Source organism: Cydia fagiglandana, chromosome 11 (assembly GCF_963556715.1).
Source record: "Cydia fagiglandana chromosome 11, ilCydFagi1.1, whole genome shotgun sequence".
NCBI classification, from domain to species: Eukaryota; Metazoa; Arthropoda; class Insecta; order Lepidoptera; family Tortricidae; genus Cydia; species Cydia fagiglandana.
In genome coordinates, this window is record NC_085942.1 from 17,295,954 (window position 1) to 17,320,806 (window position 24,853).

Below are 24,853 nucleotides of genomic sequence, written 5' to 3' on the forward strand. Positions count from 1 at the left end.
TGTCTTCAACCGTTTGTACATTTTGCATTAATTGACAGACTGGTCAGCATCATCACCCGTCATTATGAAAACGTAACCCTGTTCCGTACAATAGAGACTTCCTTATACCAAAATGGCCCCAATGACGTCTAGACTGTGAACAACATTTGCAACGCATTTGGTCCTAAATTATGGGTATGGTATCAAAATGACGCGTTTTTCAGAGTCTCTTATGAATTGGGTACTTCCCTACTATAGTCAAATCGGCTTCAAACGATTTGCCAACAGTGACATCACAGTCAACTCGCCTACTTTTATTTTTCTATCTGATTTTTTAACGCATTCACTGCCAGGGGGCGTGGCCTAGGAACACTTATATGACGGTGACCGAACATGTGCGTTGGGGGCAGTGAATGTGTTAAATAGAAATTGTGTTTCGAAATAACTGCTATCTATGTTTTTCTAATAATTATTTTGTGCATGGTGTGAAATAATTTATAAGTAGGGGCAATGTACCTAATTGCCAATTAACTGTGTGAACCATCATCCATTATGGTACATAACATGTAATGTAATCAAATCACAGATGAAGAAATTTAAAAATGAAACTGTCAGCCAATGTTCGAATAATGATTATATGTATTTCGCTTAACAGTTATTTACATAGGCAATAAATCACACAAATTCTTATATCCAGCCATTCAGTATTAGTCTGGAATCTACTGACTTATATATAGGCGTATAATTGTGCTAAATATTAAATTATTTATCACAAAGTGAATCCCATATTCAATATATATTTTGTGCTAGTTTATTGCTACATATACCCTCAAATTATGGCAATATATTAATGAATTTCACATATAGGTAATATGTGTAAGAGTCGAAAATTGTCAGGAACAATAAACTTGAAAAACTGTGTTATTTATTCTTGAATCATGTTTTTGGAAAAGAAAATTCAGCATGTGATGAATTTCACAATGATGCTATATTTAAATCCACGCACGAGAAATTGACATAAGTACTTATTTATTGTACATTTAAATAACTATAAATGCCGTATATAACATATGGTCTAAATGCAGAGACCTACCTACATTTCTAATGAGTATGTTGAATACAATATTTTTTATCAAATATTATTGCAATAATGTTTCACGTAAACACTATAAAATCTAAAGAAAATATAATGTAACTGTAACCGATAAAAGAATTATTGGAAAGACAATGATATATTATTAGAAATATAATAAAATACTAGGATTATGGGAGATCGATGCTCATTCAGCTTCCACGCCCTATTCCTATTTGTGTGAATAGCTAAATTGATATATAGACCAACTTATTAGACAGAAAAACTGCTCTTTATTGCCACAAAACAGGCGGTTTTATATTATTTTTCTAACTTATTGCAAGTTTCATTGTCCTCTTTTCTGATAGATACATTTCTAAATATGATTCTCTTCCTATATAATGTAGAACAGCGGTTCTCAAACTTTTTTGGTGACGGAACCCTTTTGGAAAGCGAAATATTTGACGAAACCCAAAATTAAAAATTTTCGTTCGTCACTGTGGACCAGATATACCTATAGAAGTGCTGGTTTTTTCCTTATTATTACAAGTATTTTCACGGAACCCCAACAGAGGCTTTGCGGAACCCTAGGGTTCCGCGGAACACACTTTGAGAATGGCTGATGTAGAATATATATGAATCAGTAGAAATAGGCTGTAATAGCGACAAACCGCCGGTCCAAGAAGCTCTGTTCCACTTCCACGGAACCGCCTACCTCCTTAGCGAGCGACAAGATCTGGAACAATCAACAATCAATCAATTAATAGGGTATTACTTATACTGTAATTAAAATAAATTATTTTACACCATACATGAAATAAAGCACCAGATAATTATTAGAAAAACACAGGTACGAGTTAGTTTTAAACACAAGTTCTATTTAATAAATCGGATAGAAGTATAAAAAGTAGGTGAGTCGACCGTAACGTCACGATGTAATGTTTCACGTAAATTCCATATTAGCAAATCGTTTTGACAGTTCTAAAAAACCGGGCAAGTGCGAGTCGGACTCGCGCACGAAGGGTTCCGTACCATAAAGCAAAAAAAAAACGGAAAAAAATGCAAAAAGAAAACGGTCACCCATCCAAGTACTGACCACGCCCGACGTTGCTTAACTTTGGTCAAAAATCACGTTTGCTGTATGGGAGCCCCACTTAAATCTTTATTTTATTCTGTTTTTAGTATTTGTTGTTATAGCGGCAACAGAAATACATCATCTGTGAAAATTTCAACTGTCTAGCTATCACGGTTCGTGAGATACAGCCTGGTGACCGACAGACGGACAGACGGACGGACGGACGGACAGCGAAGTCTTAGTAATAGGATCCCGTTTTACCGTTTGGGTACGGAACCCTAAAAAGTAACTGATTTGACTAGTAGGAAAATACCCCATTGTTATAGCTGACGATTTTATTTTAGGGTTCCGTACTGTATGATTACTTTTAATTAGCTATTCTTATATTTTTCTGGAACTCTAGGAAGCATTTAGACTCAGGGAGTCTTGTCGCGAGCTATTGTTTAAACTAATTTCTATGGCATTAATTTTTCCTATCAATAAAATAACACCGAGATTTTTGTCTGCACAAACAGCAGCACGCTATTATCCATCGGTGGACCTGATGCCTTTTGTAATAAGGTCCCCTGAGGGACAGTTAGGTGAGTCAACTTTTTCTTGTCACTATAGTTCGTTTTTTTTAGCATTAGAAAGAACTCCACAGAAGTAAGTGTGCAGTTTTTATCAGGCTCTTTAATTGTTAATAATTATTGAATTATCTAATGAAGCATGGTCAATACATATAATTTACTTCAAATTATTACCGCTAATAGTGCCGGATTTGGAACCACAAGCTTACTTCTACGAAGTTCTTTCTAATGCTAAAAAAACGGACTGTAGTTGCCACGGTTACTTTCTCCTGGGTCACTCTTAAAAAAATAGTTATTTCGTATTGCATTATAAGAGCTCGTGATTCTAAGTAGAAATAACACAAAAGTGGCAAAAAAGGACACAATATATAAAAACCGGGCAAGTGCGAGTCGGACTCGCGCACGAAGGGTTCCGTACCATAATGCAAAAAAAAAAGCAAAAAAAAAACGGTCACCCATCCAAGTACTGACCACTCCCGACGTTGCTTAACTTTGGTCAAAAATCACGTTTGTTGTATGGGAGCCCCATTTAAATCTTTATTTTATTCTGTTTTTACTATTTGTTGTTATAGCGGCAACAGAAATACATCGTCTGGGAAAATTTCAACTGTCTAGCTATCAAGGTTCGTGAGATACAGCCTGGTGACAGACAGACGGACGGACGGACAGCGAAGTCTTAGTAATAGGGTCCCGTTTTACCCTTTGGGTACGGAACCCTAAAAAGGACACTATATAAAAATGGCAAAAAATAATAGAAACGTTCAGTTACAGTGTGGGTGATGGTACCTGGTCAGTGCGAGTGTTGCGAGGCAGGTAGAGCGCCACGTTGCCGCTGACGGTGCGGGCCGCCGATAGGAGAGAGGACGCAGGCTTGGGTTCTAGCATAGTTTCGATGTCGTATTCCTCACTCTGGAATCAAGAAACAATTTGTAGCAAGACACATTGGAAAGAGGCATAAGACAATAGGCCATGTCTAACCTCCTAACTCGCAAGGTCCTACCTATAGTACCTCTTCAGTTAAATGAAATTGAAATCGTACTCAATTGGCACAAAGTCGCTTTTGCTTTGTTTCGTTCGGTATTTCCTTAACCTGTACTTAAAATTTTCATGGGATATTTATATTTTTCATTTGTACGGTTGGGCCTTAGGAGGCTAGGAAGTCAAGGGTTCAAGAGATTATTACAAAACAAAAAGGAAACATAATGACATGTAATGGAAGACAATTCTGTATGATTACTCGTACCTAGTGATGTTGAGTACTTCGGACAGCACATGAAGCTTTCAGTTATCTTAACCCTTTTAGGCGCCATTGACGCTTGATCTCATCATTTTTGAAGTGAAAACTTCTTTAGCGGCGCTGAGCACTTTTTGAGGTGGGGGAAAAATGACCGTAGTTATGCAGAAAACGACCAACTCAATTTTTTATCAATACAGAAAGCGATCAAAGCCACTGAGTTAGGGTGTAAGGGGCTGTCCATAAATTACGTCATCGATTTTGGACGATTTTGGACCCCCCCCCCCTAAAATCATCCAAAAATCATGCTTCAAATCACCCCATTTCCTCCTACATCATGCTACCATCATCCGATGTCCAGACCCCCCCCCCCCCTAATTTGAAACGACGTAATTTATGGATAGCCCCTAAGTCACTTTGACAAAAATAAATAGTTGGTCGCTTTCTACAGAACTACGGTCATATGATTCAGCGTAACGCGTAACATAACGCTGACGTCATGTGTCACGGACAATGTTATTTACCAAAGAACTTTAGTCATAACGTATCATAATCAGGTCAATTATTTAAAACTGGACTTTTATATTAAGCAATAAAGCTGTTCTAATCTTGTACGGACTGAAATACGAGGATCTCACAGTTACATTCTAACTTTATATCACTCAAATATAATTCAATAAAGCTACATCTTGATGAAATCGCTAATAAAAGTGAACTCTAGTACTGGTGAATAAAACTCAAAATATCTTGAGCAAATATATTTAGATGCGAGGTCTGCAAGGTAACTTTACAATTTCTATTCGAATTATAAACAATTAACGCTACAAATTTAAGCTCACTGCCAGCAATTTCGGAACTAAAGTTTTTCAATAGAAAGGAGGATGGGTCAATTATACATAGTGCTGCAGACATTTTAGACTAGTCATTGAGTTTTCACTTCTGTCGGCACTCCCAGAGTGCAACCCGTTGTTTTTTTTGTCAAGAAAAGGGTTAAAACAACTGATTAGATTTACAAAGGCTTTGCATTAGCTTGAGTTCTAGCAGGTAATGGTTAAGTTGCCGACTGATCAAATTCTACAACAACAAAACGAGGCAATTTAGGTTGTTTTGTTTTACATATTGTAGTGTCTCAAAATAAGCAACCTGTAGGAATAGTGACCAAGTTTACCTCCGAATACGATGGACCTCCCCACGGCGGGGACAGGAACACAGCATCCGCCTTGAGCGTCGGCGCGAGTTTGAAGAAATCCCCCACAATGAACTCTATGCGGTCCGCCACACCGTATACTTCCGCGTTGTGTTGGGCTAGCGCGATCTTCGCTGGGTCGATGTCTACAGCTATCACTGTGTAGAAAAATATGTAGAAATCAATCACAACATACATTACAGTACAGATAAATATTTTTTTCTGAAATATCCGGCAAGGTCGCTCCCCTTAACAATGATGTACCTAACTTACAAGGCTTATAGTAGTAGGGCTTACGGCGATATTTACATCGAAAGCTGCATTTTTGGCAGAAAGCAAGCCGCTTTGCCCAGTGATACTAGGGACCAACCTGAATGATTTCATCCGAGGAAACACAAATTTCATTCACTAGAATTCAAGATGGCGGACCTTTACCAAAATGGCGGCTGCAATATTTAAAAAAAGTATAGACACATAACGGCTGCACCGATTTTGGTGATTGATATATCAATCAATTCGTATTGACACCTGTAATCGAATAAAAAATATGGCATTTAAGAAATTAAAGATGGCGGCCGAATATTAAGAAAATTGTGTTTTTTTTCTTTAATTTTTTTCCTTCTAATTAAAATAACAACTAAATATTCTATAATATGATCACATATTCTTTAATTTAAATGAATCCTGATAATATTATCTGTAAAATAAAAAAATAATCTTAACAATCCGTTGAGTAGTTATTGAACTATGCGCATTTCAAAAAGCGCGTAACTGCCGTACGAAACGGCCCGCTCGCGCGACTCGCGTCAAAACCGAGAATTTTGATGATTTAAAGGCAAAAAAAGAACTGAAAACATATTTACTTTATTTATTAAGCTATAAATTAATAAATAAATTGTATTTCCGCTTATAGACCAGCGGTGGAACAAAAATGGGTTTTGATAACATTAAAGTTTTTTCTTTTTTGATATGTTATTGTAAGCATGTTAAATAACATTCATGTAAAAAGTTAGAAAATTTTAGGTGGAGCGTTCGGCCATATTTAAATTTTCAATTTTTGCTAAATAACTATGTAAATATAAAATTAAAGTTACAAAAAACTTTAACATATTCAATAACACTTTAATTTATTCACAATATTCGGTTTTTAGAAATCTGGAACAGCTGCTTTCTGGTGAACGTAAAAACAGGAATTATAATGTAAATATAGAATTAGAGTAGCTGATATTGCAAAATTACGATATTATCTATCAACTTAGTATACATGTAAAAAGTTAGAAATGTAGACAATGTGCTTGTCTAGATATTGATTTCTCGTTAAGCAGTATAGCCAATATTGAATTAAAGTTTGTAGAGTTAATATTACACGGTCATAATAAAGATCTTACTTCTCACACAAAAGATTAGAAATATAAAATCACGGCGACACTAAATACTGATACGTAAGTATGCATTCCGAGCTTATATTAAGTTACATTTCAAACGCGCGGCGTTTGCGCGCGCCGCGCTGTGCGCCGTGGCAGGAGGCAGCGATCGACGGTCGCGGGCTAGCGGTTAGCGCGGTGCCCTTAAAAATACGCAAAGCGTTTATAAAATTATTATCAATGGTAAATAGTTATTTTACACAGTACACTAATGGAAACTTACCTTCCCTTATTTATTTCTATATGTACTAGGGATTGCCCGCGGTTTCGTTTACGTAGAATTCGTTATCGTGTTAAGTATAGAAATAATAGATACATTTGAACATTATTTTAGGTGCATTGTCATACAGATAACTACCCTTGTTAAAGTATTCTTCAAATTCAATACACAGGTGTCATTTCAATATAATTTTGCGTAATTTGGCGCTTTTAGGTTATAAATGACTAGCGACATATATTTTTTTAAGAGCGATCATCTCCGATAATATTTACTTTATCATAAAATCAATTTCAAACTGATGTTATTCAATATTTATCATTTTAAAGTCAATATTACCAACCAACTGATCCAATTTACCTACGGTAACAACTCAAAATTTGCATCAAATTAAATGCCACTTTTCTTATCCGTTACGAACAATCAAGAGGGCCTTTACGAGCTGATGTGGTGAAAATTTTATTTAACCTTCGTCCCTTAAAACCTTCACTACGCTCAAGTTTCAACTTTACGAACCACTCGCTACGCTCGTGGTTCAATTTTAGAATGTTTGAATTTGTGAATGTGCTTCCTGCCTCGCACAGCCAAACTGTGGAATGAACTGTCCGATACGACCTTCAAACCTTCAAAGACCCCCATCTTAAAGGTCGGCAACGCGCTTGCAACCCTTCTGGTGTTGCGGGTGTCCATGAGCGGCGGTAATCGCTAACCACCAGATGATCCGTCTGCTCGTTTGCCTCCTATTTAATAAAAAAAAATGTTTCCCTTGTTTGGGTATCAATATTAGCACGAGCGGTTAATCAACAACTTTTCCCCTTGTAAACCAAATAAATAAGGTAGGTGAGGTGCAGGCATATGAGGCCCGGCGGGTAACAAGGCCCAGCATTCAAAAATAGCAGTTGCTCCCTATTATTCCCAATTATTCTGAATTTGTACTTGTTGCTAAGAAGGCCCACTGTCAGTGCAGGTAAAAAGGTCTAGTCCCGGGCCTTATTGAACGTATGAGATGAAATATTAGATTAAAATATTTTAAGATAATTTTCAATATTTTTAATCTCTAATTAATAAGGTCGATTTGAAGAAACTTCTATGAAATTATGACTTATAAATAACACTTGCACTGCGTGGGCTGTCAAAATTGCTGCAGACTTTTCTTGGTCTAACTCTAATAATTTTTCACTTGCTTTATTGACCTAAAGACGTTTTAAAGAATCAAAAAGTCTAATAACATTGAGGCACTTATACTTTTTAAAGGCAGTAACTAATTACAAGTGACTTTTTTTTGTTAATACATAGGTAGGTATTTACGATCATCATCATATATTTAAGAGTATGACTCTTGTCGGTGGAGCAATTTCCATGTTTGGCGGTCCTCCGCCTTCTCTTTGACAGCCCGATACGACACGACGTTGATCTTTTCCTTTATTTGATCCATGTACGCTCTCCTTGGTCTTCCCCTTTTCCTGTTTGCTTCAACTTTCCCTTCTATGATATTTTTGATAAATTCGTCGTATCGTATCAGGTGCCCAAGCATCCTTCCTCTTCTATTGTCTATAGTTCTTAACAAACTCCTCCTCTCTCCTACTACATAGGCCACACTGAATGTTTTGCACTACTGGCCACTGGTAAATATTTAAATTATGAATTGTATATTAAAAAAAAAATACAGGCTTTTGATTATGGAATGTGACAAATGTTGGCGACAAATCGATCGTCTTTTGTTTTTAATGGCTTGTCAAAGTAAGTCAGTGCGTTGAACGTGGCTTTAACGCGAAAATATTTTTAGAGCTATGATTTTGTTATGATTTTAAAAGTTCGCTTACTCCGCAAGAGTGTAGTGCTTGCCTTCAAAATGCTTTTGGGATTGAAGCACCACATCTGAGCATCGTGAGGCGTTGGTATGGTGAATTTAGTAGAGACAGTATTATTCTAGATAATGATTTTCGTGAAGGTCGACCGTCCACGGCGATCATTCAAGGAAACGTGGCTACTGTGAGACGACTCATTGAAGAAAACCCACGAATCACCTATGACGAAATTTGAGGACAATTAGGGATAGGTATGAGACAAATACAAAAGATTTTACAAGAATATTTAAAAGTCGGGAAGCCTAGTTGTCTTTGGATTCTTCACGAATTAACTTCAGTCCAAAAACAGGTACTTTTTGACTGGTGCCGAGAAATGCTGCGTAAGTATAAGCAAGAAAGTTCAAATGCTGTATATAACATCGTTAGAGGAGATGAAACCTGGATTTACTGCTACGATCCGGAAAAAAGGCATTAGTCCAGTCAATGGGTCTTTCGAAGGTGACAGGAGGCCCATAGAAGTTCAACAAGCCAAAAGCGTTGCCAAACATTTTGATCGTCTGTTTTTTTTAAACGCGACTTTTTTGTACCGTACTTTTAAATAATAAAAGAACGTTAAATACTGAGTAGTACACTACCATTTGTGTGCCCGCAGTCATTGAAAAAGACCGCGAGAGACGACCGAGAAGCCGCATCCTCCTGCGTCATAATAATGCGTCCACCGATACCGCAATAAAGGCAAAAACATTTTTTAATTACGAAAACGTGGAAAATGTCTCTTATACGGATTATAATCCAGACATTGCACCCTGTGACTTCTATCTATTTCCCAAAATTAAGGATTTAATTTGGGGTTTGACATTTAAGACCCCGGATAAGGCAGTTACTACGTTTCATCACCACGTCGAAAACATGCAGTCAAGTGATTGGGCCTCATGCTTCCAAAAATGGTCCGAGCGAGTGAATATGTGCATAGAATGTAAAGGGAAACATTTTGAGAAGCAATAAATGTATTATTATGGTTATAAATGATTTTATTCAAAAGTTACGCAAAACTTTCAGTGTGGCCCTCGTATGCGTAAAACCTCTTCGTTAGTTTTCTTTTCTTTTACGATAGAATTGCGAAAAATAGATATTATGCAACGAGTGACGAATTTTGAAACACGGTCAAAGGGAGTGTTTTAACGTGCTTATTATAGCACCGGTCGTAATGTAGCACCAGATGTACTGTAAAAATTATGTTAAAAGATAATACTTACTGTTACGAATAAATATTTATACTGTAAAAAAATATCCCACCAAACACATTTTCATGTAAATTTTGTTGCTAAGACGAAACCATAAGACTCGCACTGTCAAAAAGTTGTCAGATCTCTTGTCGAGCCAAGCTTCAAACTCTACAAGCCCTAACTTCACTAACTCTACACCTTAGTCAAAATATGTGGCTTGGCTGTTTCGCTACCGCCACATGGGCATAAGGTGAAAAATTTATTAAATTCATTATTTTTAGGGTTCCGTACCTCAAAAGGAAAAATACTGAACCCTTATAGGATCACTCGTGTGTCTGGCTGTCCGTCTGTCACAGCCTATTTGCTCCGCAACTACTGCACCAATAAGTTGAAATTTGGTATACACATGTAAGTCTATAGCCCAAGGACATACATGTAAAGTAAATAATAGAAATTCAAATAAAGGGGTCACTTTTGAGATGAATGATAAATAGAATTAAAAAAAACTATATCTTGTTATAATTAATATAAGAGAATTAGAATATGAATTGATATAAGAGAATTTTGTTAGAATTTTAATTAGTATAAGATAGATATGTATATTGTCATGTTATTTTCTCGAACTCCCCATCGGCATACAAACCTCCTCAAGGTTTTGCCCACGATGGGTCTTGTAATAATAATGTACTTTATTTAGCTTATTGTTCAATAAATAAAAAAAAAATATATATATACAGGGTAATTCAGGAGACGTGAGCAGGACTAACACTGCGCATTTCGTAAATTATAAGCAACTGTTTCGTATCAGTATTAGTGAGGTTAACGTTAATTTTCTAGTCGTGTTGAAAAAAAAAGTTATTAATTTATTTACGACATGCATGGTCACCCTACAATTAGAATAGTAAACTATCGATATTCTGTGTCAAATTTAATGTCATCACGGTCTGGTTACTTTTGAAAACTCGTATCTCACTCAAGTTTGACAGTTTATTTTCTTCGTAATCATAATGCTGTCATTACGGTTAAAGAGGTTTTATGTTTATTAATTAGGTCTTGTAGGGTGACCATGATTGTAGAGAATTAAATTTGCCCTCGCCAAAAAGTAAAAAAAGAGGAAAAGTTGTGGTTGTTTCACCTAAATACGACGGTGATCGGTCAATTATCAGTTACTGAGTGTGCAGGATTAGTCCTGCTCACGTCTCATGAATCACCCTGTATATATATATATCAAACGAAGGGGCTCATTGTAAGAATCTCAGATATATTTTTTCATAATTTTAAAATAAATAGTTTAGAAGTTATTTAAGAAAATACGCAAAAAATGACCATTCCCCCCCCCCCCCCCCCCTTATCTCCGAAACTACTGGGTCTAAAATTATGAAAAAAATACACATTAGCTCTCTTCCTATAGATGACAGGAAAACCTATTAGAAATGTGCAGTCAAGCGTGAGTCGGACTTAAGTACCTAGTTTTCCGATACCTACGGGTTTTTTAAAGACATTTTATTCACTTTTCTCTAAAAAAAATATATTGTTAAAAATTGTGTAATGTACAGAACCCTTGGAACGCGAGTGCGACTCGCATTTGGGCGGTTTTTGTATTATACTTACATACAATAGTTCTTGTAGAAACGAAACGGCCAAGCCACACACTTTTGGTGTAGAGCTAGTAAAGTTAGAGGGCTTGTAGAGTTAGAAGCTTGGCAAGAGATCTGATAACTTTTTGACAGTGCGAGCCTTATGGTTTCGTTTGGGCAACATTTTACATCAAAATGTTTTTGATGGGATTTCACTTCTTTTTGTAAGTTGTTTATGACAATCTTCCATCCCCTAATTTAAAGGGTTGGGGGTGATTTACTATTAAAAATCCTGAAATAAGTATCTGGGGGCATCTGTTACACAATGTACTTCTTACTGATTCCCCATATAAACCCTTCACCCCGTAAGGGTAAACTTTGGGGTTGAAATCTGCCTTCACCCCGTAAGGGTAAACTTTGAGGTTGAAATCTATTCTATATCCTTCCCCATAACAATACCTATCTACATACCAAATTTCAACTAAATCGGTTCAGCGATTATTGATTTCCCATACAAAATTAAACCCCATCTTCATCCCCTTAGGGATAATTTTTTTTTTAAATTTATTTGTTGTTTGTGTACTAAAACTATCTTACATACCAAATTTCAGCTTCTTAGAGGACTTCAGGAAGTACTCGGTATTGATGATCATCAAATGAGTGAGTCAGTGACGAAATCGAAGTTTTTAGATATGACTAAAATCTAAAGTATAAGAGCTATGCAATTGATATGCTTAATAAGTCCGAGAACTTTGTTTATCTGGTATAATCCAACCCCAAGTTATGAGGGTTCCAAAAAACGACAAAGCGCTTCGAGAAAAGGTAGATAGTGCCCTTGCGCTCTTCTCGTCTTGGCGGGGGCACTGCCGTGCCCCCAGATGTTAAAAGATGAGACTACTGTAACTAATAAAGATTTATGTTTAGTTACCTACTATTTTCGCGTAAACTAGACAATTTTTATATCTTTAGTTATTAAGACCCAAAATAATTATTTTCACTTATTATAAATAAATCCTCCTGTTATGAAGTATCAAATATTGTTATTTGTATATGTCTAACTCTTAAGTTAAAAACAATAAAATCTGTTATTACCTACTGTCAAAATGATTATTTTTTGCGGGATAAAGTTATACACTGGTAGTGTTCAATAAGGCCCATAATAGGACTTTTATAAAAGGTATATTTTCCAAGAGTATCGTAATATTTTTATAACTATTTTGGTATAATGAAGAAACTTAAATAAATGAGAAACCTATTTGAGTGAGTTTCTCATACTTCATATCCTGTTTATTAAAAAAAAAAAACATTTTAATTTAAGGTGGGCTGTATATAGGCATATACGGCCCACACGGAATATACAATAAGGTAAGTGAGGCCACTTACCTTATTGTATATTCAGGATGTATACCGTGTAATATTGATCAGTTGGTTTATAATATACATATTATGATATTGACGTTGAATAGGACAGGACATGACAATAGGAACCAGAAATAGGTATAGTTGGTCAAACCAATTTGTCAGTAAATAAAAACGATAAACTATATTCATCCTTTTCTTTTGGGTGCTAGTACTAGTGTAAGTCAAAGATAGTATGATGATTCTCCCTGTCTATGTTTGAAATGAGACAGTCCTTTGACAAACTATGTATAGTAAAAAATAGTTGTGAATATCTTGTACATTTTTATTACAATATTAGTCAAGATAATGAAATATAGCTGGTCAAGCAAATCTTGTCACTAAAAAAAGGCGCGAAATTCAAATTTTCTATGGAACGACATCCCTTCGCGCCTACATTTTTCAAATTTGCCGCCTCTTTCTACTGACAAGATCTGATTGACCAGCTGTAGGTATTTTTACTTAATAAGATATTTTAATTTCACGTAATGTCCGCATCTAATTTATATAGTTATGTGCACGGTAAACAAACAAATGAATGATAAGAAAAGACAGACAGTGTTACTGAGCGGGAGGTGGGGCGAGGGGCGAGGTATAGGTAGGCTATGATAGGCACTCGAGCGCCGCGCCGGCGACTGACGGACCAGCGCGGCGTATGTATGAATTTCGCGCCTTTTTAACTAGATTTTACTATTACAATGCAAGCTACACACAGAAATTTCTTACTTTCCATAATATGGCTGCGTATATTATTTTATAGTAATAGACTTATTTTTACAGACTCTAATTCAATATTAGATCTTATAGGACAAAAAACGTATATTAATTCTAAAGCATATATCTTATTCTTCTAGCTTTTTAGCTTGCCTATTAACTTATAAATTTAGATATGTTGTTGTGGATTTATTAAACTTTAATTCAATATCGACAAAATAATAAGCTAATTGTAGTTTGACAAAGAAGCACGTTAAAAAAAATTCTAATAATTTTACATTATAAAGCGTCATACATATTATAAACAATGGAACTTAAACATTGCACTTTAATTCAATATTAAAAAATCATTACTAAAAATATATAAATACCTAATTTATATCTAACGCTCGTTCTAACTTTTCATCATATATAGCATATATGCTTAAAAATATGTCCTATATCAGATAAGTATCACTTTTTCAACTTTAGAATTATCAAAACTTTTAGTGCAAAAATCCGGTCCCACTATTGAGCTATTATTGTTTGTGACCATCACGGGAAAAGGTATGGCGGCTGGCGCTTACGTCGCTTAGCACCGGAATAGTATTGGAGCGGCGTTAATAATAGCTTAAGCGCCATCCGCCCTAAGGTACAGCCGTGGGTTCAAATTTATTCCTCTTTATCATCTTCGTCCGATGTGTTTGAACAGAAAGAAAAGAAAATTCATATGAAATCAGAACAAAATATACCTAATATAATTAGTATAAAGTAGAAACTACTTAATAAACATGATGTTCAAATATTCTCATTAAGGAAACTGTAAGTCTAGTTTTAAGAAAAGTTCCAGTGTTATATATAACTATGAAAGACTGTTTGTTTCTTAAATAAATAAATAAATAATTAAATTAAATATATAGAGATGAACTACGCCAAACTGTTCCGCCCCTCCATTACTATTTCAATGTGTGTAGTATTGAAATAGTAATGGAGGGCGGGACAGTTTGGCGTGATTTACGTTTAAGTACCTTCCGTTTTTGCAGTTGCCTTTGCAAGTGCTGCATTGCACTGTGCAGGGTAGACCCACCCTCTGACACGTGCAGCGCATTGTTTCGCAGCCTTTTTTAGAGCCGCAATGGTCCAAGTATGATAATTCACGCCATATCTCCCTGGCATCAGACCATTGCGATTCCCAACTGCCATTAGATGACTTCCAACCCCAAGAGGATGGCGATGACACAGAGGCATCATCAAGAATAAGGGCATATCACCCCATAAGTGGCCTGCTTGATCTGAGACGGAGCGCGTGTTTATGTAATGCTGCCGATGTTGGGGGGATGCTCGTTACCAATTTATTTTTAGTAGCAAATAGCTCCTTGCGTACCAAGTTGACCGACGAATGTGCTATTTGTGGGTCATATAGGTAGCAGGTGAACTTTTCCAGCATAGGCATGATTTCTTCAGGAACGCTTTGTAATGGCTGCGATATTTCTTTCAAAGCTGGTGTAACTTCAGGGTGTGACAACCACGTTTTGAAGCAAGACTTCTTTCCTTTAGTAGGTATGGAAGTAAGAAATAGTGTCACACCCTGTGAAAGCCACGAAGAGCGGTTGATCTGTCAGGACCCAAAGCAAACTATTTGTGAACATCGATATAACGGCGTTTATTTGCAGCCCCAGTTATTAGCCATAACTCTTGCAGGCCACTCTCAATTAAAGTTTGATTATATGATATAAATAACACCAAAACATCTGTATCGGAAGATCTAATCAAAATACGCCTAATTCCCTGTTCTGCCTGATCTTTCGCGTGAAGTACGATGCGGCCATCAGCTTCTTCCGCATGTGTTCCTATTCATAAGATTAGGCAGAACAGGGAATTAGGCGTATTTTGATTAGATCTTCCGATACAGATGTTTTGGTGTTATTGAAATCATATCATCAAACTTAAATTGAGAACAGGGAATTAGGCATATTTTGATTAGGTCTTCCGATACAGATGTTTTGGTGTTATAGATATCATTCATCAAACTTAAATTGAGAGTGGCCTGCAAGAGTTATGGCTATTAACTGGGACTGCAAATAAAGGCCGTTATGTCGATGTTCATAAAATAGTAAATACTTTGAGTCCTGACGATCTATCCGACCGCTCTTCGTGACTTTCACGCCTCTACAGGGTGTGACACTTCTTACTTTCATACAAAAGGAAAGAAGTCTTGCTTCAAAACGTGGTTGTCACACCCTCAAGTTACACCAGCTTTGAAAGAAATATCGCAGCCATTACAGAGCCTTCCTGAAGAAATAATGGCTTTGCTGGAAAAGTTCACCTGCTACCTATATGACCCACAAATAGCACATTCGTTGGTCAACTTGGTACGCAAGGAGCTATTTGCTACTAATAATAAATTGGTAACCACCATCCCACCAACATCGGCAGCATTACATAAACACGCGCTCCGTCTCACATATCAAGCAGGCCACTTATGGGGTGATATGCCCATGAAACCTGATTCTTCATGATGCCTCTGTGCCATTGCCATCCTCTTGGGGTTGGAAGTCATCTAATGGCAGTTGGGAACCGCAACGGTCTGGTGCCAGGGAGATATGGCATGAATTATCATATCTGGACCATTGTGGCTCTAAAAAAGGCTGCGAAACAATGCGCTGCACGTGTCAGAGGGTGGGTCTACCCTGCACAGTGCAATGCAGCACTTGCAAAGGCAACTGCAAAAACGAAAGGTACTTATAGGTAAACCACGCCAAACTGTCCCGCCCTCCATTACTATTTCAATACTACACACATTGAAATAGTAATGGAGGGGCGGGACAGGACGGGACAGTTTGGCGTAGTTCATCTCTATATATTTAATTTAATTATATTAGGTACATTTTGTTCTGATTTCATATGAATTTTCTTTTCTTTCTGTTCAGACACATCGGACGAAGATGATAAAGAGGAATAAATTTGAACCCACGGGTATAGGTACCTTAGGGCGGATGGCGCTTACGCTATTATTAACGCCGCTCCAATACTATTCCGGTGCTAAGCGACGTAAGCGCCAGCCGCCATAGCTTTTCCCGTGAAGGTCACAAATAATTAGCGGAAATACAATTTATTTATTAATTTATAGCTCAATAAATATAGTAAACATGTTTTCAGTTCTTTTTTTGCCTTTTAATAAATAAAGTTCTCAGTTTTGACGCGAGCCGCGCGAGCGGGCCGTTTCGGACGGCAGTTACGCGCTTTTTGAAATGCGTATAGTTCAAAAACTACTCAACGGATTGTTAAGATTATTTTTTTTATTTTGCAGATAATATTATCAGGTTTCATTTAAATTAAAGAATATGTGATCATATTATAGAATATTTAGTTTCTATTTTAATTAGAAGGAAAAAAATTAAAGAAAAAAAACACAATTTTCTTAATATTCGGCCGCCATCTTTAATTTCTTAAATGCCATATTTTTTATTCGATTACAGGTGTCAATACGAATTGATCGATATATAAATAACCAAAATCGGTGCAGCCGTTTTGTGTCTATAATTTTTTTAAATATTGCAGCCGCCATTTTGGAAAATGTCCGCCATCTTGAATTCTAGTGAATGAAATTTGTGTTTCCTCGGATGAAATTATTCAGATTGGTCCCTAGTATCACTGGGCAAAGCGGCTTGCTTTCTGCCAAAAATGCAGTTTCTTTTCGCTAAGCTCTATCACTATTAGAGGATATAACCAACGGAGACGCTGTACGAGCACCTGATGGCCACGAAGGGTTGCGGGGTGCGGGACGCAGCACACGGCTAGAAGAGCGCGGCCGATCGGCCGCTCCAGCCAGTCGGCGAGTCACCTCTGAAGCACGCGCACGTCGCTCAGAGTCAATTTTTATAATTTCGTAATTTAACTTGAATATTGTGAACTTAGTAATAAATATATAAAAGTATTGCTGGAGTTCTTATTGTCCGCCTGGACAGACGCCATGTCTATAATTTTCGGTACAAAATAGTCTGCCGTTTTTTGCGGGGGAGGGGCACATCAAATGTATACGTAACATCAAGATAGCCATGTCAGATAAACGTCAGTCCATACATGTGTTTGAGATGTGGTTGACCATTGGCCGCCTTTTTTCGACAGAGGGGAACGCCTGTTAATGACCACTCCGTTGGTTATATTCTCTAAGTTACAAGGTAAACTAGGTATAGAATATCAATTATACGAGTAAAAAACCGGCCAAGTGCGAGTCAGACTCGCGCATGAAGGGTTCTATACCATCATCATTCGCTTGCTCTTATCCCATTCATTTGGGATCGGCGCAGCATGTCTTTTTCTTCCATACCTTTTTCTCGACGAACACGAAGGTATGGTACGAAGGGTTCCGTACCATAACGCAAAAAAGCTTACTTAACAGGCTTCTAACTTAACCCTTTGTGTCACAATTTTTTATTAATTATACAATTTTTAGTAATAAAAGCGTGCAGTAGTGTATGGCTTACATAAATGATTCATGACTAAAATAAGGGAAAATACTTTTTAGTCAATTTTGAAGGGGATGTATGTAAATAGGTGGTTGGTATATGACCACCAGGACGAAAGGAGTTAAGAAGCCATTTGAGTGTAGAATTATATTTACTTTTTTTCTAAATACCTAATAATACAGACTATACGTTTACTAACCTTTTTTGCAAGTGTGCGCGAACTGTATGGTGTTCCCTCCGGCGCCGCAAAAGGCGTCCAACAACACATCATAGCGACACTTGTCGGCGATGTGCCACGCAACGTTCTCAGGCGTCACGCTGAACCAACTCTCGTAGTCTAGCTTTATGCCCTCATCGAACCTGAACCAACAAAATATCTAGTGAATAAATATAAAATACAATGAAACTTCTAGAAAGAGGTCAACCGCCGAATCCAACTCGGTTCGGCAGCGTTCGGGAAACTACGTAATGTCTTTTCGTCCGACATACCTCAGTACCTCAAGACGAAAGTCTTTAATCAATGTGTGTTAGCAGTGATGACTTACTCCGAAACGTGGTCTTTCACTTTCACTATCGGCCTCATCTCAAAACTCAAAGTCGCTCAACGAGCTATATGGAGAGGGCTATGCTCGGAGTTTCTCTACGTGATCGAATCAGAAATGAAGAGATCCGTTAGACGAACTAAAGTCACCGACATAGCCCACCGGATTAGCAAGCTGAAGTGGCAATGGGCAGGCCACATTGCACGCAGAGAAGATGGCCGATGGGGTCGAAAAGTGCTCGAGTGGAGACCAAGGACTAGCAAGCGCAGCGTAGGACGTCTACCCACAAGATGGACAGACGACCTTGTTAAGGTCGCCGGAAGACGCTGGATGCGGGTCGCTTCCAACCGGCACGTATGGAGGTCCAAGGGGGAGGCCTATGTTCAGCAGTGGACGTCTTATGGCTGAGATGATGATGATGATGACAATGAATCTTACACCTTCAAACGAGCAATTCTTGTCATCATCATCATATCAGCCAGAGGACGTCCACTGCTGGACATAGGCCTCCCCCAAAGAGTGACACAATTACCGGTTTTGCGCCACCCGTATCCAGCGGACTCCCGCGAGGCGGGCCGCGACCTTCACCAGGTCGTCATTCCACCTTGTGCAATTCTTGCATATATATTTATTTATTCATATCATCATATCAGCCCTTTATCGCCCACTGCTGAGCATAGGCCTCTCTTCTAGTACGCCATATACATAATATTTAGTATGGTTTATGGTGCAACAAATAACCCGACCGAATTACGTAGAATTGCTTTTGGTATGTTGTCAGGAATGTTAAAACGTGTTTTTAATATTGTCGCTTGGCGTATGTTTTGTCCCTCACGGAGGCACGCGTATAGCTCATCTATGTAATACTAGGTCTATGATGCTCAAAGATACCTGTGAAACAGCGAATGTCGCTTCTTCCAGTACTTGAGCATCTTGGGGTTCGCCTGCAGCTCTATAGGCATGTCCGTGACGTCATCGGCTTTCGTGTGCCTCTTCTGGCGGCGTCTGCGCTTTGTCGACTCGGAGTTGGCCACTGGGAACAACATCGTCAATTTTTTTTATTACACTATAGAGTTTGCGCTGGAAAGACTTAATTCGACAGGAAAACAAACAAATAAGTACACATTTTTAGGAAAAATGGACACAAAAAAGCTTTTTGAAAAAAAAATGTTTTTTGTCAAAAATTTTATTATGTTTATTTTACAAGACTAAAGAGAGTTTGCGCTAGAAAGACTTATAATTCGACAGAAAAACAAACAAATAAGTACAGAGACACTTGGTTCGTGGGGCAGAGGCGCACATATGCTCCTCAAGGCGCTCACGAAAAGGCTGAGGGAGGCAACGGGCGACCGCCGCGCGGGCAGCTTTCTCGCGCAGCGAATTGCCATCGCAATCCAGCGCGGGAACGCTGCCTGCGTGTTGGGCACCCTCCCGAAGGCACCAAATTTTGATAGGTATTTTTAATTTTAATTTTTAGTTATTTTAATTGTAGTTAGCTTTAGTTTTATATTCCTGTTTATGTCATTTAGTAATTTAAATTTATGTAATTTAATATTATGATAATAAATTTTCTGACATGTTTAAAATAGGTACAAATTTTTAGGAAATATACGACAAAAAAAGTTTTTTGACAAAAATTTCATTTTTGATAAAAGCTTTTATCACAGAGTGTCTTTTTCTTACAACAGGCAAATAATCCTCATTGAGACAATTTTAACAAACTTAAACACAATTAAGTTGCGTTTTTGGCAGCCGCGCGCAATAGATACCGGGCTGGCTCGCGAGCAAACTCGATGGCTCGCGCGGCAGCCCGGTATCCATTGCGCGCGGCTGCCGCGCGAGCCAATGTTCGATGGTTTGCCGCGCGATATGGAGACGAGGCTTAAGGGCCAAATATTCAAGAGTGTTAAAATTTAACACTCCTCCTCCTATTTAATAGGAGCTTGCCTCAGCATAATGTTGCAGTGTATTAACTACAACGGTTTTCATGCAAAATAAAAGCTTGTAATCAATATAATGTACCTGTTGTATCCACCACCACTTCTTCAGCATTCTTCGCCGGTTCCTCATCATCAGGGTCGTCCGGGAGGGCTATAGAAGCAGCAATAGCTACTTGCTGCTCCAGCGTACTTGGCACTTGGTCTCTCTCTGTGTCCGATGATTTTGCAGCGGGGCATTCGTCGTCTGTCTGCATCTCTCTCTCATCGTGGGATTCTTGACCCTGAAGTAAAAGGAATTACTTTTTTTAACCCATTTAGACTTAATTTGAGTACAATGTTTCATAAATTGTACCCAAAAAGAAGTATGTGAGCATTTCCAAAAAAAAAGTACATTTCATTCACGTCTTCAAAATATTGACTTCTTGGGCTCATTTTAATCAGAAGCGTTTGTACATTCACAGCTCATACATGAAAAAATGTCCCATAATTTTGTATGAAAAAATATTTTTCCAGAGCGTCACGTTCATACAAATAAAAAAACTTTTATACAAAAATGTGACGATCTGGAAAGGAAATCTTGGGACGCATTTTTTCATGTATGAAGCGTGAATGTACAAATGATTCTGAGTAAAATGATTTTGAAGACACGAATGAAATGTAGATTTAAAAACAGAGTTTACTGGTTTAGGTTCAAGTTTTGCACTGACTACTTCAAATAAATGAGGATTAGGGCTTACTCAACAGTAAAACCGAAATCTAATTTATGTTACCTGATCCACTTCACAAGGGTTCCCATCATCGTCGAAGTACGTCTTCCGCGGCGCTCCGTACCGGCGGCTCCGCGGCGGCCGGAGTCGCGCCGCACGCTTCTTGTACACCAGCTGCCCGCACGGCATACTGCCAGCATTAAGGCAGAACCCCATCGCTTCGAACGTGTCTTTTATTATCTCTGACGTGTCTTCTGCGTCTTCATCTAATTCGTGGCTGGAAATATAAATAGATATTAAAATATTTAAAGTCGAAAATTCCTAAGGGGGTTGAATTACGTACCTTCTTTTTAAAGATACCGCTCTTTCCGCCGGCGGCTCGTCGTCACCGTCATCTTTGACTGATCGATTATTACTAACATTCTGAGGTGTAGTTATGGTTACTCCATCAACTGTGTCTGCCTCTTTTCCAGTATCATTTTGACTTTGATTTGAATCATTTTGGCCTTGATTCTGATCTTCTTCTGTAGCGTCTGTTTCTTCTTGATTTTTCTTCTGCTCCTCTTTAAGTAAATTCTGTAATAAGACTCCGACCGACCCGAGATATCTAGAACTTGATTTCTTATTTCTTTTCCTGGATTTACTAACTTTATCATCTAACTTAATTCTGTCCACTTGAGCCTGTACTTCAATAACTGTCGGCATCTCTTGAGAGTTGCCTTCGCTGTTCTCGCATTCAATGTCAAGTAGTTTTTCTTCAACTTTTTTCTCAGGAAGTGTCTCTATCGTGATTTCTGGTATTTCTTCCTGCGCATGGCTTTCAAGGTAGTTCGCGTAATGTAATGCATACTGTTCTCCAAAATGCTTCTTCCATAAAAACTGCCAATATTGCTCAGTGTCTAATTCTTCTGATAATGGTTGATCTTGATTCTCATCGATGTTAGCGATTCTTGTCTGATCGTCAGATGTTGATGAAGATACACTGTAGTCATCTGTCGGAGATGATTCTGACGTAACGTGGCTGGAAGTGACGTCATAACTTGAGAGGGTGATCTTAGTTACGTTGGTCATGGAGTCTGTGCCAGCCATCGTCCTAGGACTGAGCATTCTATCATTTTCAGAACACGACCGTCTCCTTCTTATAGGCAACCAAATATCATCCTTATGCCCTTCTACATTCTTGTCATTCTTCTCTACAGGCTGATTAGATTTCTTCTTCTTATACGGATTAACTTTAGAATCATATGAGAACTTTCTGTCTCTCATACTTTCCTCTTCGTTTTTCTTAAATCTATCAGTTTCTCTTTCAAATATAGCATCAGCTGAATGCTGCTTCTGTATATTCTGGTCATCCATAGCTAGTTCGTTGTTTTCATCCAAATAATTCGGGTTTATATAATCACTGTATTTTTTGATCCATGATGCCCATATGAGTCTTTCTCCATTGACCGCCCAGAACTTATCCCAAGTGTTTTCGGAGAAATAGTTTTCATTTGTTTCTGTTAGAGGGTAGTCTTGGTCCATCTTTTCTAGTTTGTAGTTGTCAGACAAGCAGTCAGGGTAGGTGAGGTCGGCCCCGCTGTCGCTGGGCTGTAGTGCGTGGGACAGATGGAGCTGGGCCGGGTCATGCTCATCCGTGGAGCAATAGTTGTCTGTGTGTGATGCGCTGCAGTAGCAACTGGCTCCTTCATCTTTCTGTAATGATATGGAAAAAAAATTAAACCAGACAAGTGCAAGTCGGACTCGCCTAGGGTTGCCATATGGAAGAATTAAATGTCCTGATAAAAATCCTGACGTCACTCTAAAAATCCGGACATTTCTTGTAACAGAGATTTGACGTAGCTTGAACGACGCCCCTGCGGCGCGCTGCTCTCTGCGGTCTACTGTATCGTGGCTCTACTTTTCCTTTCCCTCCGCCCGACCCCGTAGCCCCCTCACCACGCGCGCACGACCCGCGCCCGCGCCGCATCGCATTCGTTACGCAGTATATCACGTAAACATTTTTTTATGAGGTCATTCCTAAAAATCCGGACACTTGCCAAGTCCGGCCGCAATCCGGACAAAGGGTCAAAAATCCTGATATGTCCGGACAATTCCGGACGTATGGCAAGCCTAGACTCGCCCGAGGGTTCTGTACTTATTAGTATTTGTTGTTATAGTTATAGCGGCAACAGAAATACATAATCTGTAAAAATTTCAATTGTCTATCACGGTTCATGAGATACAGCCTGGTGACAGACAGACGGACAGTGGAGTTTTAAAATAGGGTCCTGTTTTTACACTTTGGGTACGGAACCTTAAAAACTAAATCTGAAATGGACTTTAACAGATACATAATACATAAATAATAAATGATTATGATTAATTTAAGTGGCTAATAGACAAATTAAATTAAATCAAAATAATTATGGCAATAAATAATAATAATTGTGGCATTAAATTAGATCAAAATAATTATGGGAACTAACATTAAGTTGGTCATTTCATGAGATTTAGTGAGATTCTCTCCCTGAAGCCCTCACATAATTAACGGACGACCCCTTACCTCACACTTCACCTTGTAGGAAGTATCAACGGAAAAGTGAACATGGGACTCATCCCATTCCTGGAACTGAGAATCCTGGAGCTCCACATCACTTTCACTACCTTCTTCCTTCTCTATGTGTCTTCTTACACCATCTCTACAATGGTTTGATAAGATAATGTATAGCTAGGATATTTTGCAACACATTATATTGCGAGGTGAATATAGTATCTCATACTGAGCATATTTTACTATGGCACCAACTCCAGAATCAGAAAAACAAAACAGTTTTGTGCGGTGCTCTAAAAATGGGCTGTTCTCGTGTTCAGTTTGACAGCAAAAGCAAAATATAAAAGTAATAATTTCAGGAAGAAATAGATATCCATTGAATTAACAATAAAAAGAGCTACATAAAATAGTTCAAAAGCGAAAAATATAATATCCATTTAACCTATTTTTGCCACTTATCCCCAACCATGCATAATCTTTTTTTTTTTTAATTGGCCCTGTTGAATTTAGGAAGGACTGTAACTGAAATTTCATCTCCACGAAGCATTTAATTTAAAAGAAAGCATTTTAATAAAATAACCTATGACATACTCCCAAGCCATAAGATGAAGCTAAATTTTTACCTTAATATTCCTGTACAAATATATATACACCATGTATTCTTATAATGTAGTAGGATAGCGTAGGGCTGCAGAAGTTCTTAAGTACAACTTTTACAGGAGATCACTATAACAATCAAGCAACAGAAGGGTCTATTTGTTGTAATTAAAAAAAAACTGAAAATGAAGTGACATACCTGATACAAACTCTGCTGCATAAGCAGTAGACGTAGTTATTTTCATCAAACAGTTCGTCTTCATCGCTATCAATGTTAAAATGGAATTCAGCAAGTGGCTCCCAGCGATGGTGCTGGTCATAATACCCGGACATCATTACTGAAACTATCAAGTAAAATACTTATTCAGAGAATGTAGGCACGCGTAGTTCTACTAACTATGCAATGATTAATTAATATAGCAAGCTACCAGCAGGAAAAGATTACAATTCACGAAATAATCCACTAATATAATATAGATTCCGCCTTCAATCCGTGAGTGGAGCTGGAAGTTACGTTTCGTTCTCGTATTAACAAAATAATGTAGATATGTCACAAAATCGATAGAAATAAGGCTACGCGTTCAGTGAAGATTAAACGTAGAATGGA

General features: G+C 37.9%; 1 protein-coding gene across 1 annotated transcript; it reads right to left on the bottom strand.

Annotated features, from left to right (window-relative positions):
• Positions 1-595: 595 nt before the first annotated feature.
• LOC134669109 (trimethylguanosine synthase-like) lies at positions 596-24,768 on the bottom strand. Its single transcript, XM_063526641.1, has 11 exons — positions 24,675-24,768; positions 24,446-24,590; positions 23,662-23,797; positions 21,460-22,811; positions 21,180-21,393; positions 20,492-20,690; positions 19,361-19,502; positions 18,127-18,287; positions 5,098-5,273; positions 3,482-3,604; positions 596-1,787 (listed from the first exon to the last, which is right to left on the bottom strand). The coding sequence occupies exons 2-11, from the start codon at positions 24,580-24,582 to the stop codon at positions 1,692-1,694; spliced, it is 2,736 nt and encodes a 911-aa protein (XP_063382711.1). The 5' UTR covers positions 24,583-24,590; positions 24,675-24,768; the 3' UTR covers positions 596-1,691.
• Positions 24,769-24,853: the final 85 nt, after the last annotated feature.

Coding starts and splice junctions, on each gene's coding strand:
- LOC134669109 (XM_063526641.1), bottom strand. CDS start 24,582: ATGATGTCCGGGTATTATGACCAGCACCATCGCTGGGAGCCACTTGCT. Junction 21,394..21,459: donor GCGGTATCTTTAAAAAGAAG/GTACGTAATTCA, acceptor TTATATTTCCAG/CCACGAATTAGATGAAGACG. Junction 3,605..5,097: donor GAGGTCCATCGTATTCGGAG/GTAAACTTGGTC, acceptor TCTTGATTCCAG/AGTGAGGAATACGACATCGA.